We start from the raw sequence: 22,544 nt of genomic DNA, 5'->3' as shown, positions 1-22,544 counted from the left end.
GCACCTGAACACACTTATAGAGTACTACTGCTCTGTGTAGAACTCAGGCAGAACTTGTAGATTAAACAGGTTGAGGTTTTCACCACCAGCCAGTCTATATTCAATGAAATTAAATATTTAACCTTGTTTTCCTGAAACACACGTGTTTTATCAAGGCCTTTTAACATGCAGTTATTGCCAATGGTCAGTACAGTTTTATTATTCTAGATTCCCCCTCCCCAATCCCCAAGTCTTTCACCATGCACTGTAATTTGATTGCTATTACATACACATTTGAGCAAACTCAAATGCAGTTTCATATCACAGGTATGAAATCTTTTCCAGGATTCAAATCAATAGCATTTAATGATCAATGCATGTTTCTTCTTTCCAATAAATCATTTTATCCATACAACACACAGGGCAGAGTAAAAGAATTTGGGGGGGTTGTGGGAAAGAACCAATGAAATACATTTTGATCCACTCCCCAAACCTGATTATATTCAGAATATCAAGGCAACGATTGTTACTACTGTCTAGTGAAGCTATTGTTAAAGGGAAATGTAGATGGTGCCAATAGAAATGGATGTTCAGTATGTTCGAGCAGAATGGAATAGGGAATTGGATTGCTCTATACAGCCTAATCAATGGAAAGTTACCTTAGTTTCCATATGTACTATTTCTGTAGATTTAAAATTGAGGCTGATTCAATAAGAATTGATATTGGATACCACAGAGGCTAGTTTAAAAACAACAACTGGCTAGCTCTGCTAGATGCTGCTGATGTAATGTGGACAATGCATCACTGAGGCATACATTGTGGTCATGCTCTGCATCAGCTTTTTTCTGGTTGGAAGTTATAAACTTTGTTCTTGAAAAATCTGTGATAATTATGGATGCTCACACACTTTTAAATTATTATAGTCCTGTGATATGGGGATTAACAGATGGAGAAAAAAAGTGGACTCTGAGAGCCCAAACAGTTGAAAAGAAATGTATACACCAAGCCTTGAAGGATTAACACCCACCACCTGCTAATTAATGGTCTGAAGATCTTTCTGCTTTTGCTGCATTTGAATGTGCAATTTACCATCATCAGTTTTGTGTGGTTGCTTATTTAGATAGATAGTCTGCTGATGTTAACTTATATACTCGAAACAAAAGTGATGAATCCTTTTTTCTTTCTTTCTGTTAACCAATAGTGTTGTGAATAGTTACTGCAAATGGATATGTTTTTGTTTTGTTTTTTGGTTATGTTCCTGCTATTTATGGTATTTGTAGTTTTCCTCCTCCTTTTTCATTTTATTTTGTTATAATTGCAAGATAATTTTAAAGGATTTTTTAAAAAAAGAAATTATTCACTGATTTAATTAATTTTTATTGTTTTATTTCATTTGTTTATTCGAAGATGCATATGCATTCACACTACTGAAAGAGGCTTACAACAATCAAAATACCACAATATAAAAACAATTCTAGCAGATAAAAAGCTCTAGGCAGGGTTCAACATATAAAACCTCATCTACCCAACATGGCTAAAGTTTGCTGGAACAGGAAAGTGATTATCAAACAAAGGAAGGCAGGAAGGGGAGCAGGGGCAAATGAACATCATGGGACAAAGTATCCCCATGACCATAGGTGGGACATAACACATAGGAGGGACAAATGATTTTGGATGCTCACCCTGTTCCAGAGGACTCAAAGTAGTAAGCAAGGCTTAAAAGTTAAGGATAAACCTTCCATTAGAACAGGGATGGGGAACATGTAGGTTTCTAGATGTTGTAGGACTTCAACTGCCTTTATGCCTGTGGCTTGATCATTCCGGCTGGGGCTGATGGTAGTTGGAGCCCAGCAGCAACTGGAAGGCCACAGGTTCCACAGCTGTGCATTAGAAGAACCTAAGAGCTCACTGCCTGCTAGTAATGGCTTGCCTGATTGATGAGGTCTTCCACTGCTTCTCAAAGATACTTATAGCTTCATCACACCAGGGTTATACTGTGCAATCACTGTGAATTGCGTGCAAAGGACTCCGAAGTTTTCCATCTTATAATCTGCTTTGACTGTGAAGTACTCCCATGCATCCTGCTTTAATTGTGCTATAAAGCCAAAAGACTCAACCTATTTTGCTACCTGTTTAGGAGTGAATCATTTGTTGTTTTCCGAGCGGCCACTGGGGGCGCAGGAGGAGGATTTGATATGTTTAAACTTCAAATTAAACAAATGCTTACATCTGTGTAAGTTTTAAAGATAAAGACATCAAAATTGGCACAGTAATACATATTAAGGAGAGCTTTAAGCATACCAAATTTGAATTGGATTGGGTAATCCGTTGATTTTTAATGATTTTTTACATTTCCCCCCTTTAAACCCTTTTCCTGATATGCAAAGGCTCTTAGGAGTGCTGCCGCCCGGGGTGTGATTTAGCTAGCAACAACAACAACAACGACAACTTTACGCTGTAGGGGATAATTCGAGGGAAACAAGTAAAGGAATGAAGCCTTTAGTAGGTCTGGTTTACATATCTCTCTCTCTCCTCCCCCCCCTCCCTCCCTCCTGAACTCCTGTTCCTTGTGTGTCATGTCTTTGTTAGACTGTAAGCCTGAGGGCAGGGACTGTCTCTTTTTTGCTAAGTGTAAGCCACTCTGAGAGCCTTTTTTGGCTGAGGAGCGGGGTATAAATATGATAAATAAATAAATTAAATAAATATGTATGTTTGTATTTATAAACAAAGAGCAATTAAATAGGTTAGAAAGATAACAGATAAGAAGGGCATTAGGTAACTAGCAGTTGTTGTCAATTCACATGTATCTTTGTGAAGGAATCAATCATAGTTTTTATGTGAGCATATCCAGAAAAAAATAAATCTTTAACACATTTGCTAGGACAAAAGAGGTGGAGTATTGATACCTGAAAGTGAGAATTCGCCTTTTTGACTTTCACTTTCTCTGATTAGGAAAGCTCCCGCCTGGTTATCAGGGTACAACAGTTGTTTCTCGGCATCTGCTCGTTTCATAGCACCAAAAAACCACCTAAAATAAAAAGAAGTATGTCCAACTAATTATTGAGCAAAACTACACTTGCACTGCCAAGCATGTGATAAAGCAAAGGAGCAATTTAATACAAACTGCATGATATGTTTAGATGTCAGCCACTAAAAATGGTATTGCAACCACCTGTTTTATGGTACAAGCATCAAGCAAACCGGGTAACATGACAAATAAATGTACATAGCGGTTTTACAGATGAAGGAGGCTAAATCTATCCTAATTACTGTATATACTGCTGTTATTAACCATAATTATAATTGAGGAATTCTGGGAAATGCATTACTTTTCATGTGCGTATACTCCATCCTATTCTATGAGTGTGTCTGTTTCACCCCAAATTAAATGCCAGCCAGTCTTGTCAAAGGATACACTATCTGAGTAATGAATATAAAGGGCTAGAGGAAGCAAGGGCTAACCATAACTATAAATTAAATGTGAAAATAAGCATTATTTAAAATAAAGGAGAAAATAATGTGTCTGGAAAGCATTACATTTCACATATTCACTTTTCCTTGCCTTCACGCACGCACCCCTCTTATATAAATCTCTCTCTCTCTCCACACACACACACTTGTTACAGTTCAAAAGTTCCTCCATTAAATTCCCCCCATTCTTTAGAACACAAATAATGAGGGATAAAAATAAAAACAAGCCTGTGAATTCCCAATGAACACACAACTTTTGAATGGCTGATCCAGCTAGTCCTTAGTGAGTTGAGAGCTTTGAGATGGAGAGAACCAGCCCCAAGAGGTAAGAGGAGCAAGCAACAAACAGTGATGTTGGGTTATGGTTTATCTGTCATTTTTTTTGGCTCACAGGACAGTTGGATATTGAATGGCAACTGTGACTGAGAAACGGCTTCCCCCTGCTTGTGACGGCAGCAACAGGTTGCGGTGATAAACCTGGCAACTTTCCTGGCTGTTTTCCTCCCTTGTAATAGGGATTTGAAATAGACACTGCAGTTTAAAAGAACTGGTTTCTAATTAAAGATGCTGCCAAGTTCTGCTTAAACCAGAATTCAGTGGTGGAAGAAGAGCAAAGCTTACTGCAAACTAGTAGCTCAAGGTGATATGTATGATTGTCCCCACACCATGAGTCGAAACTCCTTAGTCCTAATCTAACATTCTAAGCACTACACCACACTGGCTCCAACTATACATGCACAGAGATTTTCTGAGCTTGGATGGATTAATACCATTGAAGTAATTATAAAGAATGACAATGTTATCATGAAGTTATACTGTCATCTATTCATGCAAATTGTGTGTTCTAGGCTTCTTCCTCTTTTTTCTTTTTTTAACATGGAATAGCAATTCCAGGATCTAAGGCAAGTTTAAGAAGCAGTGCAAGAAATTCAGCAAAAATCCATAAAGAAATCTGATTCTACCATTTAATTAGAAGTTAAGGTGGGGAGCCTTAAGTTGCAATTTCCAGGTGTTTTGGTGCATGACTACATCTGTAAGCACCTTAAAACTTCTCCTAAAAATAAATTATTCAAAAGTACACCTTGTACAGGTCTACACTGCAAATGTAGTTTACCCAACATGTTCACAACAATGAATCATGATGCTAAAAATAAAGTAGACAGAACGGAACTGTCAGTTCTTGATATGCATAAGGAGTTGAGAGCTAAATAAGTTTAGAAAGCTATGAAGAATTGGAAGATCTCCATCAAAGATAAAAGAGATCAATCCCAGGCTTGCTCTACTGGATTTTCTTTTAAAATATTTCTCTCTCTCTCTCTCTCTCTCTCTCTCTCTCTCTCTCTCTCTCTCTCTCTCTCTCTCTCTGGGCTCATCTACACCAAGCAGGATATTCCACTATGAAAGCGGTATGAAAGCGGTAAATAAAAGACACTATACTGCTTTATAGTGGTATTGAAGTGCACTGACAACTGTTGGGGCCCATGACACATCTACACCAAGCAGCATATAACACTATGAAAGCGGTATGAAAGTCGTATATGGGATGTGTCATGGGCCCCAACAGTTGTTAGTGCACTTCAATACTGCTATAAACCGGTAGTGTGGCTCTTGCCTTTTATATACCGCTTTCATACTGCTTTCATAGTGGAATATCCTGCTTGGTGTAGATGAGACCTCTCTCTCTCTCTCTCTCTCTCTCTCTCTCTCTCTCTCTCTCTCTCTCTCTCTCTCTCACACACACACACACACACACACACACACACACACACACAGAGGTTATATACCCACTTGGTGTTCTAAAAATATAGCTGAATTTATTGGGAATATGACATACTGTGATGGAAGACACCGCTTTCGCCTTTTATGGTCTTATCATGGGCAGGCTACAAAGGTCCTTGCCATAAATTAAAATGGGGGGAGTATGGTCCCAGGAAATATTAGTTGCAATTAAGTCCCACTGAATGCTTGCTGGGCTGTGATCTATATGTCCAGTCCTAATATAAGTGGCCTACAAGGGACTAGAGCAGCACAACATTCCAAACAATAATGTACTAATGGCTCTACAGACATATAATGTAAATAATGTAGATCAGAACGTTAATGCTATGCTATGCAATAAGTCAACCATCCTGAGAGTTACCTGTGAAAAGGTCAAAGATCCATCAACGAATTAGACTATAGCAGGAAGTATGAACTTAAGATTCCACAGTGAAGCCTTTGAAACAACAATGATTTGTTTCTTTAATCAAGCATTAGATTGTGAGTAATGTTGCTAGGGTGAGGAATGAGGAAATAGTAACAGGTTTAGTGAAGACAGAAGAATGTTGGCTTAAGTCTAAGTGCGTATTCACCCTTATGAGTAAATAGCAAATGTTTGACTTGATTCGGTCAGAGAGCTTTCAATTTCCCACCTCCTATGACATTATGATTCACAGATCCAGTTTGCACTGACACAGACAAGACTGTAATTTACATTAAATACCTTCATGTTTTCTCCATAACACTGCAAAGCTAACAATTTACATAAGTAAAGAGATATCATACCTTTCACACTTTGACTGAAATGGAGCTGGCGGGGCAGAGAGAAAGAGAGAATAAATATGCACTGGAAACAGGATTGTGCCCTCCCCCCAAAAAAAATTGTGGTGGGGGTGGAGGTAAGGTTCAAATTCCATATCAGTGGTGAGGGGGAAGGGGATGGAGGCAGCCGATGGAGGCGGCCGATTGAGGTGCATCAGGGAGAAGGCAGGGCCATGCCACATTTCAGAGGGGGGATTCACTATGTATGTGCCACATTTGTATTATTCATGAGCCGCTCTGTGGTGAAGGGACTGAGGGGCAAAATTGCAGGAAAGGACTATTAGTGTCCATGGCAACATGAGTGTTACACTAGTATTTGGAGAAGGGATGAACAAGAATCTAAAGCCACTGTCTGAACTGCATTCACAATACAGTAATTGTTTGCTCTACAGAACAAATATTTTGGTCAACTAATGATAGGGTGGCCTTTAGACAGATAAATTGTAATTGGAAGGCTAAAATTGGATCCCTAAAGTTTACTCAAAATGAGAAAAGGGGGGGGGGGAATCATTATTACTGCTTTACTTTTATCTCCAAGACAAGAAAAATAGAGCATTGTAAAGTTTAATGGTTGAACAAAAATGGGGCAAGAGAGGGGGGAAACCTTTGCATACCAATGTGTAGAAGCTAGCGTACCCTGCCCAGTTACCTATGTGTCGAAACAATTGCTCAGTGTGAAAATTCTTTGATGGTCAAAGAACATGTCATAATTTTATTCTGTCCCCCACCCCCATCATTTCTGTTAATACATAAACACCAGATGAATCTTTCCCAAAATAAACCTTTGAATAAGAATCCAGCAATAAAGGATTGTTTTCAGTGCTATGCCCTTTGCTTTTTTATTTAAGGGCATTGTTTTGACTCACATCTTTGCCTTTTCTTGATTATTTCAGCTGAATTTTTAACTGACAACTACATAACAGCAAGCAACACTAACCAAAATGTGACCAGATATTGGTGCCTGGGAACTCGCAAGGACAGGTATGGCTGCCTTGATAATATGTTTGATGGGGTATACATGGTAGCTATGAGTATAAGAGGGATGCAGGCCAAGTACATGTACATCTATGTGCCTAGCCCACCTTGTTCCAACTGTAAGAGGTAACAGGATTTCAAACAGAGGAACTTGTTGCCACAGTTACAAGACTGATGCAGCAAGATTGCTCTTGTACAGCAGCATTGCCTCTATGAACAGCTCCATCTTCTAGACAAGTAGCTGACGCCTACTTGGGCATATATACCTTGCTTGAACAAATTACCTTGCTTTCCCTAGTTCTTAGGCAACGAAGCTTTCCTGCTTAAAATCCTGCACCTGCTTTCCATCCATGCAATTCTTGGCCTCCTGTTCCTACATCAATTTCCATCCTGCGTCTCACTATTATTACTTATTGGTAATAATAAGTAATAATACAGTCTTAAAAAGCAATAAAAACACAATAAAATGGCAAAAACTTAATAAAAAGAGCAATAAAATCAACAACAGTGAACACATCAGGGATAGGTAAAAGTAAAATAGTATGTTTTCAGGGCCTTCTTCTTAAAAATCTGCAATGATGGGGCCTGGAAGCCTACAATGACAACTTATTCCAGAGGTGTGGGGCCACTGCAGAAAAGGCCCTCTCTCGTGTTGTCGCCCACCTAACTGCTCTCACATGTGGCAGGCTCATTCCTCCTTGCAATTTGCCCTTATTGATTTTGGCCCACTCAGTTCTCATCTTCTTTAGTGTTGTTCAGTCAACCAAATTCTAGTGATAATCCACATGTTGAAACAGGGGTTGGAATTATGCCTCCTGACAACATTCCCACTTTCCACGTATTCACATGTCTTTCAAACATGCAGGGTGCAAATGATCCCATACACAGGGGTTATGTATGTACAGCTTAAGTGCACTGTACAGAAGGCCTGATGATTGCACGAACATAAAAGTTGAGAGCATTATTTGGCTGATCTACACATGAGAACTACAAGGTGCGTCCAACTGATGAAGATATCTCGAAACAGGCACTGTACCGGACACCTGTTTTCTATCTAGACGCCCAGAATATTGAATTTGTAGGGTGGCACAATATTGTACTTAAAAAAAAAAATTCCACATGCTGTTCTGTAAAATACTGTTATTGTTATTTAATTGCTGATACATTGTATATTATTCTTGTTTAAGTTTTTTATCATTATTATTTATTTACCTACACATTGGAGGCTTCTGCCCTGTTGGGTTTATTTTTATGTGTTAAAGGTTGTGTATCAGCAAGAAGAACATATCTTTTTGTATGCCTAATTATGAACATTATATAATAGTATTCTCAAACAGCATATATAAGATTGATGTAAATATCACCCACAGTAGAAATATATAAAAATGTTTGTTTATCTTTCACTTCAAATGTGAGTTTTTGTGGTTGAGTACTAAGCACCCCAATTGTGTTCAATTGCACAGACAAGACATTGGGGATGTTACAAGTAGTGTGATACCAACCCCCCAAACCACTGTACACATGCATTCATTATCCATCAAATATGGTTGACAGAACAGCTGTCAACCACATTGACGCCACATCTACTAACATATTGAGCCCTTACCATTGACTTGAGACTTGATCTTATGGATACACATGAACAAAACTACAGATTGTATTCACCAGTATTTGATACTATGATTGAGGGCAGGAAATAACCCGTATAAATCAGACGGAAATAGGTGTGCTAAAATCCCTTCTCATTCTTTCTCTTTTATGTGACCTTTTATGCATCAACCTGATATGTAGATATCATCAAGAGGACATTCTCAACTAATCTTAGGGTGTATCCAGGCATCTCAGGCCTTAGCTAGATGGGGCTTTATTATTATTATTATTTATTTATTTATTTATTTATTTATTTATTTATATAGCACCATCAATGTACATGGTGCTGTACAGAGTAAAACAATAAATAGCTCCTGGGGTGATCCCCGGGATCATCCCTATGTGTCCACAGGATGCACAGAGGATCCCAGGATCAGGGAGGGATGATCCCTCCCTTGCTCCGGGATCTCGCCCTCCACTTTAGATCGATTTTTTCTGCGGTCTCGAGCTGAGCCTGAGACCACAGAACATGTGACCAGGCATCGCGGTTTGTCCTGGCTCCTCATGGTTCCTTGCGAAGAGCCAGGACCCGCACATGGGGAGCTCTGCGCCCATTGGGGGGTGGGGTGGGACAAGCGGGGATTTTTTTTTTAAAAAAAGGACTTACCTTTTGCGCACAAGCACTCACGCACACCTGTCTCTAAAAAAATGGAGAGCGTGACGCCTCTCCCTCGGAGGTCACCATGTACCACGTGTGAGCAGAGGGGGAGATGTCATGATAAAAAATATCACGGGATCTTCACCCCTCCACCCCGCTAGACCACAAGGTCTAGCTGAGTCCTCAGATTTGATGGATAAGATACCTTTAGTTCAGATAGCTGGGAAGTTTTAGACCACCAGAGCCCTCATCAGCACACGCTTCAGAGTTCACACTGACTGGCTTCCTGGGCTAAGTTCAACAGACCAAACTGGTTTCTCTATTTGATTTGGGCTCTCAACTACTTGTCCCACACCTAGATTTGATTGTTCCTCAGTATCACAATGATTCCACAAACAATTACAGTGATTAGGCAAACTTTCTAAAGTTAACAGTTCTACAAAACAATGTGATACTCCTCCCTCTCTTTTTTTATATTTTATGCCATTATCCTTGTCTATCTACTTTTGCACTATCCTATTATCTCTTTTTCTAGCTAGTTTACAGCCATTTATTTGTGGACTTGCCTCCTCAATAGCCTATAGCCTCATCACTGATAGCAAGCAAAAAACATGGCAATCAATGTTCTGCCTAGTTTAGGGGAGGGGAAGAAAAAATGAAGCAATGTCATTTGATATATTTGAAAATATATTAACACGTCTTCCATTCAGTACTGCCAGAAGAAAGAGAAAAATCTAGAGTGGAGACCTGTTAAAGAAAGAGTTAGCTTTAAACCATGCAAATGGATCACATACTCTTTCTTGATCACTTAACCCTCACAATCATAAGCAGTTTTTCATGTACAGAGAACCAGTCCTTCAAGTTTTTAGAGATAGCTATGTTGATCTGCATAATTTAGCCTTCTTTGTACACACTTGATATGTAAGGTTATGAATCATGCTTGTTGATCCAATTCGTGCAGCTGAATAACCTAATTATTATAACAACAAAGAAAGAAGTATCTGTGCATCCAACAAATAGCATCTAGAGCCTATTAATCTCTACCACCCACATAAGCGTCTTAATAAAGGAGAGTTATTTTGGTCGCCAAGTCAGTGAAGACAGAAACCAAAGGAGAAATAGTGAGCTCATCCAAAAAAAAGGCAACACCAGCCAATGAGAAATGCTTGAGGTGTCAGTATTTCATCCCACCTTCTCCATCTCAGAGATTTTATTTCTCTCTCAAACACCAGTGGATCCCATTGGCTAGAATGGGGAACAAAGATCTGAGTAAACCAGTTTCTTTATGGAATGCAGTCACTGACTTAACTGGGTGTTCCTGGAGAAAATACGATCTCTCAGGTACCTCCAGGCAGTTGTTGGAAGAATTAAGCCTTAAGCATCCTGAACACCAACACTGCTGTCCTGTTTTTACTCAGAAATATGTTATACCATGTTCAGTGGGACTTAATCTGTAGTAAAGGTGATTACGATCTCAGCCTGAAGGTGCAATAAAAGTGCCATTCCATATATTAATAGCAAACCTGCTCTCCAGGGACTGGTCCTTAAGTAGCCAAAAAGGCAACACCTATGTACAAGAGGGAAGTATCAGAATTTCAAGGTTCACAAAAATACACACACACACACCTGTATGAAAAACCCTAATGTGCAGGGAAGGGGGATACCCAAACAGCTCACTGAGGACTGAGCATGCTCAGTGGCCAGAGTGTCTGTTGGGGGAAACTGGGGTGAGGGGAGAGGAATGGAATAGAGTATTCTGGAAGAAGGCATGTCTGGCTGGAGCCCTGGAACAGGAACACTCCACACTGCAACATTTTGTTCATTTGTTGTTGTTAATAATAACAATAGGTTTGTTTCAAGCAATGGCCTTTATTATAACATGGGGTGTATTGAATAAAAGGCAGGCATTTTGCAAGAACTCCTGAAGACACAATATGCCTCTGTATGGATATGCTTATTTTTTTCCATTACTGCAGTAAGTCTAATAGAGCAGCACTTCACTCGTCTTCATCAGATTGAACAGCAATCATTTACTTAAATGAGTGAATATGGGTGGGATTGAACCTGCCTGCTTAATTTGGTGGCTTCACCCACTCACCACCAAACTTGCTCCTACCTGAATAGCCTCTTCATTTACATTGTGTTATCCTGGCTTTCTGTCTTGTTATGCAGGCTTGTATAAGATAAGGTCTGTGGACTGCTTGGAAACACATCCTTAGTTCTATGTGGCCCTCTGAGGGAATTCCAAATACTCAATGGCTCTTTCTGTCTTCTTTGGCCTTAGCTAGACCAGGCTATATTCCAGGGCAAACCCTGGGGTCGTCCCTGTGCATCCTAATGACACACAGGGGATCCCAGGATCAGGGAGGAATGATCCCTCCCTTGCCCCGGGATATAGCCCTCTCCTTTGGGCCTGCTTTTTTGGCGGTCTCAGGCTGAGCCCGAGACCGTGGAACATCTGACTCGTTTCCGCGGCTTGACCCCATTCCGTGCGATTACTCGTGCAGAGCCAGGAGTGCTGCACCCATTGGGGTTAAGGTTGGTGGAGCAGCAAAACCAAATTAAATTTAAAAAAGACTTACCTTTAGTGCATGAGCATTTGTGTGCTACGTCGTCTTTTTAAAAAATGGTGGGCACCTCTCTTCCTGAGATTGCCGCGCCTTATGTGTAAATGGGGCAGAGATCTTGCGTTAATCCCAACGCGAGATCTCCCCTCCTCTGCCCCGGAACGAAAGGTAGGTCTAGCTAAGGCCTTTGTGGGAACAGCTATAAAAAACTGTTTGGGGATGCAGAGAGAACAGAAGCAACAGCTGGGGTTGAAAAGAGGCCTATAGATAGGAAACCAGAAAAAGAGGGGTAATAGATGAGGATGCGGACTTTGGGGTAGTGCAGATTTCATACAACGTAAGTTACAGTGAGAGAAAAAATAGGTTGGGTTAAGAAAACAATGGATTAAAATTGGACCAAAACACTTTTCTGAGGTAACTTGATACTGCATCCCTCTTGAGTTAATAAAAATGTTTAAGTTGCCCACAGACTGACTTGACCTATACATTCCTGCACCTATTTTGATAGGTAGGGAAGGGATAGCAGAATCAAAATGGCCCACATTGAGCAGGTCCCCTATCTCTGTTCTGCTTGCACCCTTCCCTGCTCTCTGCCTCCTATTATCTGTTTCCCTGCCCCAAGGGGAAAAGCACATCACTTTGTGCAATGGGGGCAGCAGGTTCAGAGGACTTCAATGAACAAGGAGATACTTTCAGAGGAGGAGAACAGAATAGGTGCAAAAAAAGGGAAACCAACATGATCGTGGGCCTCGAGCATCTCTACTTTGAGGGAAAATGCAAATAAAGGGAGACATGACAGACATGTGCAAAATTATGCATGGTGAGGAGACAGGAAGACATTTTTCTCCCTCTCTCATAATGCAAAGTCATAAATTGATCACCCCATAAAGCTGGCTGGTGGGATCCACATTAACAGATTTCTCCAACCCTTAGGATGATCTCTTCTAGGAACTCTCCTCTGGCCTACTGTGATCAAATAATGCATTGTGATGCCTGAATTCCTTCATAAAAGTATTCTAGCAGGTCTCATTACATTGATTTGAATTAATATGTTGCTCTCCTTCATAAATCATACACATTCTTAATACCCACTTGCACTCATCTGAATAATCTGATTTAACTTCTTGCATTCTTTCAAAGAGTAATTTCTCATGTGATTTCATTGATTTAAATGCTTTCAGGGCAGGCTCCTAAAAATGGGTGATTTAAATTTTTTAACAAAAGAGTAAATTAGGTCTGGATGCCTTGGTAAGATAGGTTAAGATAGGAGCTAACATTTATTGCTACTTAGGTATACAAGCAAAAGCCTTTTTTGTCTATGTCATTACAGTGTAATCTTTGCATAGGTGTATATACATATGTATACATATAAAAAAGCTATTCTGTTAATATCAATTTATAACTAAATATATGATTAACATATATGGGATGTATAATTAACATCAGCTGATGTATGTGTTTTCAATCAATAAACATATATCAATTTTTATTTAAAAAAATCATCTTTCCCACCATATTTGAAGGACTTTTCATTTAGGAATAATTGTGTATTTAATACACAGTGAGACATGGATACTGTTTCCAGATATTATTTCCAGGAATTATTTTTCTAAACACCAAAAATGTAAGAATAGCTTAAATCTTGCCTCATGACTTGCTTTACTCTTTCTGTTTTACAGTGATACTTCAACAATACTTTATTAATTTTTAACACTAGTTCTTTGTTATCACCAGATTTATTTATTCATTTAAAAAAACCCACCACAAGTCAATTCTTTAAACTAGAATTTTCATTGCTGCAATTTTTGTGTTTAAGCTGCTGATATTCAAATCAAAGTGGTTTTGATTCCCCATGGCATTTTAACATCCTCATAAGTATTTAACTAGCTCTTAAGCATAGCTATAAATATTATGGGTTTGATCCTAAGGTAACTTAAGGTGCAATCCTATGCAAGCTTAGACAGAAAGAAGTCTGACAATTCCCAACATGGCTGGCTGGAAAGATACTGGCAGTTGTAGGACATTTTTTCTATCTAAACTTGTACAGGATTATGCTTTTAAAGAAGTTCATGGAAGAAAAGTTTCCTTCCCCCCCCCCCTGCAGTCACCTGCTCCCACCAAAAGCCTCTCTAGAGGATCACCCCACCCCGAACAATGTGAGAGGTGGACGGGGGGGGGGGGGCAGCAGTTGGGGCATGAAAGAATCAGCCAAAATTGGGTGGCGCCCCACCCAATTTGGAGAAATTCCCCTCTCCCCCAGCATCCCCCACACCCTATTCCACATTGTTCAGGTGGGCCCTTAACATCTCCAGGGAGTCTTTTTGGGGAGCACACATGATTTCAGGGGTGGGGACACAAGATAGAGACCATACTTTCTGTGAACTTCCTTAAGTTCACCATACTCAGATACAAGTCTATGTTTATTTTTTATCCAATTAACTAATATTTTCATGAGGAATGAATGGAAAATCATAGATTTTGGTGCTATTGATGGTTTCACTATATACAGCCTGTTCTTAAATTTACACATAGTCTTAATAAACATCCTAATATAAGATGTTGTTTTCCTTGTTTAAATTATTGTGTCAGAAGAATTTGGAAATAGGGACTTCTGGAATATAGAATCGCCCAGTTTGGAAGCCATGTTACACAATTAAACAATTCCTAAAATCTAATTCCATGCACTCCTATTCCCTTTTCTCTTGAAAATTGAAACAGCTCTCAGTACTCTATCCAAACTTTTCATGGCCATTATGTCACTGTAATCCTTCCCCAAGATTATCACACAAGTCTTGTGAAAACCAATGGGACAGAGTATGTTGTACACTAACAGTGCAATCCCATGCATCTCTACTTAGAAGTAAGCCCCTTGGAATTCAATGGGAATTATTCCCAGGTTGATGGAATTGCAGCCTAAAGGTGCCTTGGGATAATCATAACCAAATTGTTTCTTTAACTCAGATGCCTTTATTATATCTGATATTCCATATCAAGCTATGGAAACTATGTGTTTTCTTAGATTTACAGTGTAAACATTTACGTAAATTCCATCAGCTTCAAAGGGGCTTACTCCCAGTTAAGTGGGAATAACCTTCCAGGCTTAATTGTCTTGGAATATGCACTGCGCTACCCTGTCATTGACATGCCCGCATTTAATTGATATATCAACTGATATTTCAATGACTGTTTGATAAACAGTGAAAGAGGTCTTTATTAGAACACTTAAAAGAGAAAGGAAGCATGAAGGGACACTAGGGTGGGTTTTTGTGGGTTTTTTTTAGCATTTTAGGAAACAAAGCAGGATTTGTTTTCAGCCAGTGTTATCTCTACTTGGTTGGAGTTATTAAAATTTTCAGTCCAGCTGGGCAATGTATTTGTTGTCCATAATACATTGGCAGAGAGTCATTTTCATGTTTAGGTAAAACAATTGGCACTAATAAAGAAAGGGCAGGTGATTTGTTGGTTTCCATGGCTCCTGTTTGCAATGCAGACCATAATCCATAACAAGGCAGAGAGAGGGAGAGAGAGAGAGATGTTCATCTTTATGTTCATTGGTAACATAAAGATGTTCTCAAACTATACTACTAGAGAGTTAAAACTTCTTTCCTTCCCTGTGTTCTAAAGAATGTTGGGATATGTAAGGTAACCATTACAATTGGGCCTTAAGTTATTTACAAATTAAAGCTGCATTTCTTTATGGAAGTGGAAAGTAATCTAATTAGGCTGACCCAATGAAAAGGAGGACATGGCTTCTGTATCTTTAACAGGTGTACAGAAAAGGGAATTTCAGCAGGTGTCATTTGTATGCATGCAGCACCTGGTGAAATGCCCTCTTCATGACAACAGTTAAAGCTGCAGGAGCCCTGCCCTCTTTTGTAGCTGGGCACTCTGGTCAGGGCTCCTGCAGCTTTTACTGTTGTCATGAAGAGGGAATTTTGCCAGCTGCTGCATGCATACAAATGACACCTGCTGAAATTCCCTTTTCTATGCAATTGTTAAAGATATAGGAGCCCTGTCCTCCTTTTCATATGGTCAGCCTAAATATATTTCAGGTCATATTTTACATATATAAATATATACAAGATAAATAGCATAGATAATGCACTGCATAGCTCATATTCTATAGACACAAAAACCTAAAAACCTTTATAGAACCAACTAAATACCAGAAAAATCATTATACAACTGAAGCTGCAATCTATACACATTTACCTGGAAGAAAGACCATTATATTCAAAGGGGCTTACTTCTGAGTAGACATCTATAGGATTGTACTGTAAATTATGCTGAAAGAAAACATTCTTTAATCAAGATAAACCAACAGCTATTAAATGTATGCTATTTGTATCACAAATACTCCACATTGACTCCACATGGAGTTCAATGGGACTTACTCCCAGGTAAGTGTATATAGTATAGCAGCCTAAACATACATCATTATTATTATTATTATTTATATAGCACCATCAATGTACATGGTGCTGTATGAATGTAAAACCTATTTTACATTCATATAATTCCTATAAACTATCTATTGCTATGGGTGTGTATTACTCAATATCAAATGAATTAAATGCATTAACTTTCAAGGTGTACTTCATATTCATATACGTAATAAAAAGACTTTCATTATTAAAAAAAATAATCCCTTTACCCTAACTATTATTTTGAGATATTCAGTCAATTTCACCATCTATGCAATCTGCCAAATTTTTGCTATCCATATTTTAAATGGGGAACCTCTTCGTCTCTTCATATTGTAGCTATATGTATTTTCACAGCAATCACTTTATTTTATACCACTTCCTTGTATCTTGGATGTATAGTCTCTGAGCAAGGCAATCATATCTGAAGAGTTGGAGTATTCCGATGTCTGAGACTCTGGCATATGCAAGGCCTTACTGGGCTCTTGCTGGAAGAGCAGAAATGAAAGAAGAACAGTGTTCTCCTTCCTTGGGTGAAAGTGGAGGGGGAGAGGAGAAGATTGGCCCATTTCCCTTCCATTTCAAACAATGGGAAGGGAAATCTTTATGCCAGCTCTGGGGCTGGTGTAAATTCTCCCAGGCTGGTGGCATCGTTGGAGACCAGGAGGGCTTTGGATCTTTGGATCCATGGCCCTGATCTACTTCCTTTTTATGTTGGAAGAGAAGTATAACCAAATTTTAGAAAGAGATATATTTGAGTAATTAGAATAAAACAGGAAGATGTTGGACCTGAAATACATTTATGAAGCAGAAAGGTTTATTCTGTTTAGCAAACAAAAATAATTTGAGAAGGAGCTAGAGGAGATAGACTTTGTAGCACTAAAACTGATAGGATACCAATCACAGAATATTCTGCCATCAATGTTTTTACAAGAATATTCAATCCAACACAAAGATATAATATCTGTATATATATTTTTTAAAAATTATAAATATCGATTCAAAACAAAGGAGCCAGAAAAGGAGAAAATAGCAGTATTTTGTAAAGATTGTGAAATTCCTAGATTGACTACATTAAGGGGAAAATCTGCATCTTTACCAGGTCTTTTAGCGTTTACTACAGGCTCTTTCAGACAGCAATCTGTAATTGAAAACTTCCCCTTTGTGATATCCCGTGAGAATTTTAAATAGTGCATTATCTCTGCTCTTTTTAAAAGCAAGATTACCCAGAGAAGTTGCTGGAGCCATGGAGCCATCAACATCATGGAGGTTGATGGAGCCATGTCAGGGACCTGCAAACTTCCATGAGTGGTCAATCATGAACAATAAATCGCTCATGCAGAGAAGCTCTAAGGCTGATAAATAAATGTTAAATATACCATTTAGTCTCAATGTTCTGTAATTATAAAGACAATGAAACATAAAGTGCTAGGTCCTTATGGATTTCAGGCCGAACCTTTAAAAATGAATTATCAGAATGTTTACTTCATCTTTTTAATTATTGTCAATCTACCTCAAATTAGCCCAACAAAATCTACCTCATATTAGCCCCAAAAAGCAGACATTCCCATATTAACAACAACATTAAAAATAATCTAGCACCAAAATAAATTCTATAAATATTTTCATCATAAATCTGACATGCTGACCAAGCCCTTTTAAGCATTCTTCAAAGGGGAAAATACATTGCTACAAACAAATCTGCACCATGTAAACAGCAAAGCTTTATACAGGTTCATAGGATCAAACTACAAAAATCTTATCAGAAATACCTTCTGTAACCACTCTTTTGTCTTGATGGGAGACAGATAAAATATGCATGCATAAATCTTGTCCAAGGAGCAAACAGTAGTTTGGAGGAAATAAATTTGTTGAAGTGGTATAATATTATTATTATTATTAGTAGTAGTAGTAGTAGTAGTAGTAGTACTAACCACCTTCAAGGAAATCCATCACCCAACTGTTACGTATAGTTTGACCTGAAACAGCTTGGAACTGCCTTGTTCTTATTGGTAGCTTAAAAGAATCAGAAGTATCGGAAGTAACAGAAGTATCCTTTTTGTGATTCAGTACAGACGTGAATTAAATATCCATATTTCAGATTATTTCAGGTAAAAGAAAAAGTAAACATAACAAATGATTTTACAATATACTTGGTTCTCTTTGTTTTGAAGTATTTTTGACTAGCCAGGCTCCCACGGCAGCCATTATATGACTAGCCACACTCTCCATAAGAGCCATTTTGTGGTGGTACGCACAGCAGTTTTTCAAATTCCCAAATGTGCCCTTGGGTCTAAAAAAAAAAATTGGGGAGCCCTGATTTAAGGTTTAAATTTTCTTTATTTTTTCCACCCTAAATCATAAACAGGAAGGATGGGTAGATAGAGATTTCTGAGGTTTGTCCCTATCTAGAAATAGATTCAACTGGACAGCTTAAATAAATGCTCATGAAACAATACAAATGTAGCTTCTTAAGATGCAAGGCAGTATGCTGTGCTGGAACAACAATGGGGTCATCATGAACATTTTTTAATTAATGAGCTGTTCATCCGGGCATGCGTAAATTAGTGGTAAGCACTCCAGGAATACTCAAGCAAGACACACTAGGTGTATTTCTGATAGCACCAAGTACACCTTAGCATGCCACCAACATCAGCAGCCTGTTGTTTGTATAAAGTGTGCAACTTGGCCCATTGAATTCACATCATTAAAAGAATGAAGCAAGACGAGACGGTGATTTTAGATGCTGCCTTCAATTTTAAAAGTGATCATGCCTCTGCAATTGCCAGTACTTGTGTTTAATGGTATTAACTGAAATGGGACTGAAAGCCACTTCACACTTTATACTTTCCCTAAGTTTTCCATGTAGGAAAATGTGCCAAACATCCAAGTAGATCAGGTCTGTATGCCAACTTGTCAATCACGAGCAGTTATGGTATTATGTCCTTCCAGGTGCATGAAAAACACTTGCTGTTGAAAACACTAGCATGTAGCAAAGAAAGGGGTTTATCAAGTCTTTGTCAGGTCACCACGTGGCTCATGGCCTGCATTTGTCTTGGTGAGCCACACGTATCTTGTATGCATCTATTTCACTAGGACATCCTAGACGGTTTATACTGAGTGTACACACAGCAAAAGATACACACACACATTTATATATACAGTACTTGCCATACATGTTAATTATGCATTTAAAAGTTTACAACCTCCATGGCTGGATTTTCTTCATAAAATAAACAAAAAAAAGTAAGAGTAAACAATTGAAACTGTAGAGAAGCACCATTACAAATAGAAGACAATGTTATCTGGAAACCCCACAAAATTCTGCAAATGAGGCAGGATAATTGCGCAATAAAAGCCTTGTCTGGAAACAAACTTTGTGTCTCACATTGATTTCAATGGGGTGTACTGTCAAGAAACTGGGCACTGTTATTGTGGCATAAGCTTTCATGGACCGGAGCCCACTTTGGCAGATGCAATAATTGCAAAGTGGGTTCTGGTCTGGCATTATGCCATAACAAATGTATTAGCCACAAACAAAATTAATTCAAATTTTGCATAAAAAATTGATTCAATTTCTCTTTTCTTAGAGAGAGTGACTGAGAGTAAGTGAATGAGTGACTGAGAGCTCCATCACACCAGCATTATAGCCTGCTGTCACGGTGCATTGCATACAAAGGACTCACATGACGCCGTCCATGTCCTGTCCTGATCTTGCCTCTTCCCCCCCACCCTCTTTGCGAGGTTTCCAAGTGCGGGGAAGGAATGTTTTTTCCAGCAATGCACTCAACCCTCTACATGTATTTTTATCCCATTATACTCAATCTGATGTTCTGAGGGCGGGCGACATTGCTGATGAAAGGGAGGGGATATGCCAGGGCGAGGTGTCCCTGCGAACAACCAATAGCTTGTAAGGGGAGGTACAAATGAGATCTGAGGGGTGGGGGGGAAATAGCAATTCCGAGGAGAGGTGTGAAGATGAGTGAAATGTAAGGCTTTCAAATGCTAAGTAAATGGAGGGGGATAATACAAGGGCAAACGTTCAGGTGTGATGGAGCTCTGAGACTGAGAGATGGTATTAGTTCCTAGAAAAAGGATGTGCACACCCCTGTTCAAGTTACTGCTTTTGATTACCTTTGGGCCAATTTCCCAGTGCATAACTTGAGAGTAGATTCACCAAAGTTTTAGACTGTCTTAATTTTCAGACTGAATCCAAAATACTTAACTAGAGAAGAGAGTACCTATGAGGCTATGCTTTGAGGTTCCAGAAACAATATCCAGAACCAACACACTTGAGATCAAAGGACATGGTTTCCAGAATGCTCTCTTTTTAGAAATTAGTCACTGGAATTTGCACACGTTACATTACAAAGCTGGTCATAGAAAAGGCATGAAGAGTAATAAATATGATACTGGAGAAATGGTCTAACTGAATAGCAAGGCCAAGCAGATGAATACAGAAATAGATGGTGCCCTGCTTCATGCGTACATTCATGTATCTGAACAGTCATTACTAGCTATACCACATTACATGTATTAGTACTCATATGTGCCTCAGCACATATGAATTATCCTCCTATATTTTTTACCCCTGTGAGTCTGTATTTTTAGACTGTAAGCCTGGGGATGAGGCCCTGTGATGTTTAACTAGTTTTTGTATGGCGCCCAGTATCTCAGGGCTTTTTTTAGGTGCTTTCCAAACAAAATATAATGGTGTAAATAAGAGACATGTTTCCTTACAAACACAGCAGATAGGGGCCATGCAGCCACAACACTTGGAATATGTCCCCAGAAGCCTCTTCCTTTCAGCACATATTCCCAAGTTCAACAATGCATGCCGGCTGCGTTAAGAAAGCTCCTGCAGCACCTGTCTTCCATGCAAATACAAATCACACACTGTCTTTGGTCTAATATAAACAAGATACAATAAAAGCTACAATTAACTCTCACAGCCTTTGGTGCAATAATATACAGTGGGAATAGCTAAATTAACAATCCTGCAGTTCATAGGTCAGGAAAGCATAGGTGAATCTCTCTCTCTCTCCCACGCTCTCTCCCTCTTCCTCTTTGACCCAATGTCTCCAAGTCAGACCTAAACAGATTTTTCCCCTGCTATGGCTGAAGTACTACAACAGACTGGCCAAATTTACCCCTTCTCAGTTCACCAAAACAAGTGACCCTTGGCAATCTCAGAGCAGGTTCACTGAAAGAGAACTATTAAAAAGCACTTGCTTCTAAGGAGGGAAAGTCTTTGATTCTTTTCTAAGGACCCCAACAAGTACTGTCAGTCCTGTGATCTTAGGGAAACCAAGACCTTAAAATATCATTTCCCCTACATTTTACATTCCACTAAACACATAAAAGAAGAGGCCTTGTGATTTGCTTCTTCCAAGCAACAATCACTTGTTTTCCCTGTATATGAAAAAACACAATTGTGGTGCTGAGGACTCAACCACAAAGACTCACACGTGAAATATAAGATAGACGGCATTATATAAAATCCCGTATGATTCATTTCCTGTCTCATATACAGGGAATAGAAAAAATAGAAGGCTGTGGTTGAAATAGCAAAAACACAATTGGGGTGCTGAGGACTCAACCACAAAGACTCACACGTGAAATATAAGATAGACGCAATATAAATGTGGGTGATATATACAGTATTCTTACATACACAGTTCGTAAATAAGTATACAAAACACTTTCTCCTTGCTGATACACTGCCTTAAACCCCTCCAAAAAAATCCAACGGTGCAGAAGCCTCCACCATATAGACAATAAAGAAAACAATAACAATAATAGAGTCCAATGTGTCAGCACTAAAGTCTCAATACCATGTTACCAAACAGCATATGTGAATGTTTATTTAGACGCCCTGATTAGTGAATGGGGGGGGGGGGAGATACAATTCTGTACTTCTACTACAAAAATATTTTTCCCATATGCTGTTTGGTAACAAGGTATTGAGACTTTACTGCTGACACATTGGACTCTATTATTGTTATTGTTTTCTATATGGCGGAGGCGTCTGCACCGTTGGATTTTTTTGGAGGGGTTTAAGGCAGTGTATCAGCAAGGCGAAAGTGTTTTGTATACTTATTTACAAACTGTATATGTAAGAGTACTGTATATATCACCCACATTTGTAATATATTGCGTCTATCTTATATTTCACATGTGAGTCTTTGTGGTTGAGTCCTCAGCACCCCAATTGTGTTTTTGCTATTTCAACCACAGCCTTCTATTTTTTCTATTCCCTGTATATGAGACAGGAAATGAACCATACGGGATTTTTTTTA

At 38.9% G+C, this 22,544-nt stretch overlaps 1 protein-coding gene across 2 annotated transcripts in view; it reads right to left on the bottom strand.

Annotated features, from left to right (window-relative positions):
• FRK (fyn related Src family tyrosine kinase) overlaps window positions 1–22,544 on the bottom strand; it is a 40,858-nt gene that overhangs the window by 16,993 nt on the left and 1,321 nt on the right. For both annotated transcript variants that reach the window (XM_063125742.1, XM_063125741.1), the window contains exon 2: window positions 2,887–3,008. In XM_063125742.1, coding sequence (XP_062981812.1) covers window positions 2,887–2,992 — 106 coding nt within the window. In that variant the 5' untranslated portion in view covers window positions 2,993–3,008. The remainder of the gene's footprint in view (window positions 1–2,886; window positions 3,009–22,544) is intronic.

The sequence above is a fragment of the Elgaria multicarinata genome, chromosome 4, assembly GCF_023053635.1.
Source record: "Elgaria multicarinata webbii isolate HBS135686 ecotype San Diego chromosome 4, rElgMul1.1.pri, whole genome shotgun sequence".
In the NCBI taxonomy this organism is placed as follows: domain Eukaryota; kingdom Metazoa; phylum Chordata; class Lepidosauria; order Squamata; family Anguidae; genus Elgaria; species Elgaria multicarinata.
This window is presented reverse-complemented; position numbering and strand designations above follow the sequence as displayed.